We start from the raw sequence: 5000 nt of genomic DNA on the forward strand, positions 1-5000 counted from the left end.
TGATCGATCAATGAAATTTCTTAAAATGCCCATCCTTAGAAGTCAAACATTAGAAGAAAAATGAAAAAAATCGGTTGAAGATGATGATTAGAAGGAAAAAAATCAGTGTAGTCGGTGATTCTGGAGAAAGATTGTTGTCAAAATATCTCCTCATGATCCGCCACCTGTCTGTACTGTGTGTGCTCGGACTTACCCACTGTAGCTAGCAATGTGCACGTGTGTTTGTATCACTTAATTCATCATTTGTGTCAGTGTAAACTATGTTCTTATTGATCCAAAGGGGTAAAAGATTGAAAAGTTACTCCCCGACGGGGAATCGAACCCCGGTCTTCCGCGTGACAGGCGGAGATACTGTCCACTATACTATCGAGGAAGAGTCCTAAAATCACTGTGAACAAACACATGGGATCAGTACGCCTACAAATGGGCAGGTTGCCAGCTATGGTGGGCCCCTTTGTTTACATACCAGTTTACAGAGCCTAGGCTGTGTATTAACGCAGCATAAGCTGACCTGGGCTGTGTTTGGAAAGCCATACTAACGTCCTACTCATACTCATTTTGACTTCAATTTGAGTATGTGACGGTTGGGTATGCGAGTTTGGGTATGCGAGAAATTCCCAGATGAGTACTAACTTCCGGGAAGATTTTGGGTATGGATCGATTGGATACTTTTCCTACTCAACCGCCCCACAATGCATCGCGTCTTTTCAAACGACAAGGAAGGTTTATTTTAAATTCTTTATTTACAATTCTGCATTTCCTGCACAACACAGGACTGTATGAAAAATCTAGTTCTATATCTAACCTGTGGAGGGCGGCAATACGCTAAACAGCGTCTAAACGGCCGGAATCTTATAAGAAGAAGAAGACATTCTTTATTGCTTGAGTGTGAATGTTTCGACGCACCTCGCTTACACAATCGATCTTTGAGTAGACAGTATCTAGTATATAGATGTTGAGTATGTAGGATGTAAGACGCTAGTATGGCTTTCCGAACACAGCCCAAGCGTTCTCCAGAATCACTGACTCCACCTTTAAGTCTCGATATTGAGGCAAAACCATTGTTTTTTCAAGCACTGATCGATTTAGCGATTTTTCTCTATTTTGCTTCTATAACATTACGTCTATAAATTCATACTAGTATAAATCAAAAGGTCCAACATGTACATTCAGGTGTTTATTTGACTAAATCTGTTTGCGTCTGTATATTTCTCTTCTTTAACGGACATTATCTCAACATACGTTTTTTTTTGTCTGTCTGTCTGTCTGTCTGTCTGTCTGTCTGTCTCTCTATCTGTCTCGTATGTGTGTGTGTGTCTGTCTGTCTGTCTGTCTGTCTGTGTCCCTTTCTGTCTGTATGTGTCCCTTTCTGTCTGTCTGTCTGTCTGTGTGTGTGTCTGTCTGTCTGTGTGTGTGTCTGTCTGTCTGTCTGTGTGTCTGTCTGTCTGTCTCCCTTTCTGTCTGTCTGTGTCCCTTTCTGTCTGTCTGTCTGTCTATCTGTCTCGTATGTGTGTGTGTGTGTCTGTCTGTCTGTCTGTGTGTCTGTCTGTCTGTCTGTCTGTCTCTGTGTGTGTGTGTGTGTGTCTGTCTGTCTGTCTGCCTGTCTCTCTGTCTGTGTCCCTTTCTGTCTGTCTGTCTGTCTGTCTGTCTGTCTGTCTGTCTGTCTATCTGTCTGTCTCGTATGTGTGTGTCCCTTTCTGTCTGTCTGTCTGTCTCTCTATCTGTCTGTCTCTCTATCTGTCTCGTATGTGTGTGTGTCTGTCTGTCTGTCTGTCTGTCTGTATGTCTGTCCGTCTGCCTGTGTGTGTATGTCTGTCTCTCTGTATGTCTGTGTCCCTTTCTGTCTGTCTGTCTCTCTGTCTGTCTGTCTCTCTGTCTGCCTGTCTGTCTGTGTGTCTGCCTGACTGTCTGTCTGTCTGTCTCTCTGTCTGTCTGTCTGTGTGTCTGTCTGTCTGTCTGTCTGTCTGTCTGTCTGTCTGTCTGTCTGTCTGTCTGTCTGTCTGTCTGTCTGTATGTCTGTCTGTCTGTCTCTCTATCTGTCTGTCTGTGTCCCTTTCTGTCTGTCTGTCTGTGTGTCTGTCTGTGTCTTCTCAGGTCTACCATCCGTAATGCAAAGAGCATCCACCAGAAGGCGAGGCAGCAGTTGAGCGTGGACCATTACCGTAGAAACAGCCGCCGCTATCTGCAGCAGAAGGGAAACCGTCTCACCGAGCCGATCAGAGAGTCAAAGAACAAATCTCCGCTAAGAGAGAGAAAGAACCAAGGTACACACACAGACACACACAGACAGACAGACAGAGAGACAGAGAGACAGACAGACACACGCAGACAGACAGACAGACAGACAGACAGACAGACAGACAGACAGACAGACAGATGACACAGAGACAGACAGATAGATAGATAGATAGATAGATAGATAGATAGATAGATAGATAGATAGATAGATAGATAGATAGATAGATAGATAGATAGATAGATAGATAGATAGATAGATAGATAGATAGATAGATAGACACACGGAGTAGCACACACACACACACAGACACAGAGACACATACAGAGAGTCAAACACAGACACTCACACATACACTTTGAGTATAAATAAATGTTGATTTTAAAGGTGCAGTCATTGATTCTGGAGAACGCTTGTTGTCAAAATCGCTTTTTGTCAAAATCAGTGAATATCTCCTCATGATCCGCTACCTGTCTGTACTGTGTGTATGGGCTGGTGTTAATACACAGCCTAGGCTCTGTAAACTTAACTAGCATGTTGCTAGCTATGGTGGGCCCTTTGTTTACATTCCAGTTTACAGAACCTAGGCTGTGTATTAACACTTGAGTTCAGAGCATACACAGTACAATAGCATATTTTTATGAAGCTAGTGTCAAAAAAGAAAGAAAAAAAAACTGAACACACACACACACAGTCTCACACACACACACACACACGCACACGCACACACACACACACTGTAAAGCACATTGAATGGTCTGAATTGTGCTATAAAAAATAGACTTGCCTTGTCTTTCTGTATCCAACAGAAAACCTGCCGGCTGATCAGTCCGGCTCGAGTTCGGAGAGTGAGCCAAAGAAAGAGGCTCCGGTGATTCCCCCCCGGCCGAGCGCAGAACTCATCCTGCAGCGCTGCAGCGACAACACGCGCAAGAAAGTCAGCATCAGGAAGCCCTGAGACACTCCTATGGAATACAAGATTTATTTTTAAATGTTATTTCTTAAAGGGACACTGTGTAACATTTTAAAGGGACACTGTGTAACATTTTAAGTAATTTATTAGCTAAAATCAATATCCTCATTCATAAATATGTCCTCATTGGTGTAAAATCACCTCTGCCAATAATCTGAATTATCCTCCTGAGCCCTGAGACACTCCTATGAAATACAAGATTTTTTTTTAAATGTTATTTCTTAAAGCTGCAGTGTGTAGAATTTTGGGTTTTTATTTCCTAGCAGATTTTGTAGAAAGTAATTATAATATCCATAAGTACATTTAATTTAATGCATAATAGCTGAAAAAAAATTTTTAATTATTAATTTTTTTCCTTAGAAAGGGTCTCATATATGTCCATATTTCTGCATATCTTGGACCAAGGCCTAGTGCCGCCATCTTGAAAGTGTCATAGTTGGAATGTCATCAGGTGCATTGTTTAAAATTTAGAATTGTTCTTGTCCTTGAAGGCCACTGTAGCTTCTGTTATTATTCAAAAGGGTTGGGGTTACCCAGGGAGCGTTGCATTCTAGAACTTTGTAGAACTTTCTTGATGATGTCATATTACACACTGCCAGGCAAGGCAGTGCAGGTGAAAAGGGTAAAATGTTTAACTTATAGATAGCAACATGAAGATTTTTTTTTCCAGAAATATTTGAATACATATTTGCAATGTCTATCTAAAATCCACCACCAGCCACGAAAAATACATTTTTTTTTGTAGAAGAAAATGTCTCATAAATCAGACAGTGAACAACATATGAACAAATCCTTCTGTAATAACCTTCAGAATAGTGCTGAGAATGATCATGGAAAGTTTAGTTGATGTAAGTGCTTTAGAAGTTGTAGATTTTTGGTTCAGAGTATGGAAAAAAAAAATTATGTTGAGATAATGTCCGTTAAAGATGGTTGTATAGGAGAAATATACAGACGCAAACAGACAAGGTTTAGTCAAATAAACACCTGAATGTACATGTTGGACCTTTGATTTATACTAGTATGAAAGAAGACATGTTATGGAAGAGAGGGAGAGAGAGGGAGAGAGAGAGAGGGAGAGAGATAAATAGACAAAAATCTCAAATTCCAACAGTGCTTGAAAAAAAAATATGTTTTTACCTGCAGTGTCTCGCCCTTAAAAACAAAAAGGATTGTACACACACACACACACACACACACACGCACACACGCACACACACACACACACACACACACACACACACACACACACACACACACACAGACAGCAGCTGCGTCTAACAAGATAAACCGTTGAAGTGTCAGTACTTGCATATATTTTTCACTTGCTTTGCTTCTACCTCGTCAGTTCACATTCACACGGCAACAAAAACAAGCTACGAATTAAGCTACAAACGTTTCCCTGTAAAAGCTAGAAGAGTTATTTGGTCGCAAAATATATATATATACAGCTCCGAAAACAATTAAGAGACCACTTTAAATGTTCAGTGTCTCTTGTTTTACTCTTTAGAGGCATATGTTTGAGTAGAATGAACATTTTGGTTTTATAATTTAAACTACTGACAAACATTTCTACCAAATTCCCAATAAAAATATTGTCATTAAGAGCATTTTCAATAAGTAATGTAGAGATAAAGATTTAAGAAAAATCCAGACTGGTCTATTAATTTTTTCCGGGGCTGTAGATTAGACTATTGTTTCTAATTTAACTTGTGTGTGTACTTAAACGTATTTGTGGTGAATATTTTCAATTAACTGCTAAGGTCTAATCTTGATGTATTTTAATCTTGATGT

The 5000-nt window shown here is 40.2% G+C and overlaps 1 protein-coding gene across 2 annotated transcripts in view; it reads left to right on the forward strand.

The window, feature by feature from the left end:
* Positions 1–5000, forward strand: part of ncf1 (neutrophil cytosolic factor 1) — a 42236-nt gene that overhangs the window by 12416 nt on the left and 24820 nt on the right. Inside the window, exons 10-11 of one of the 2 annotated variants that reach the window (XR_013845204.1) lie at positions 2095–2264; positions 3046–4922. Coding sequence is in view for 1 of the 2 variants with exons in the window: in XM_080041409.1 (XP_079897535.1) it covers positions 2095–2264; positions 3046–3194 (319 nt within the window). In the remaining variant the exon portion in view is untranslated. Of the gene's footprint in view, positions 1–2094; positions 2265–3045 lie in introns of both variants that reach the window. The other variant, XM_080041409.1, reaches the window with a different exon arrangement.

This window comes from Ammodytes marinus (assembly GCF_949987685.1).
Source record: "Ammodytes marinus genome assembly, chromosome: 14".
Classification (NCBI taxonomy): domain Eukaryota; kingdom Metazoa; phylum Chordata; class Actinopteri; order Uranoscopiformes; family Ammodytidae; genus Ammodytes; species Ammodytes marinus.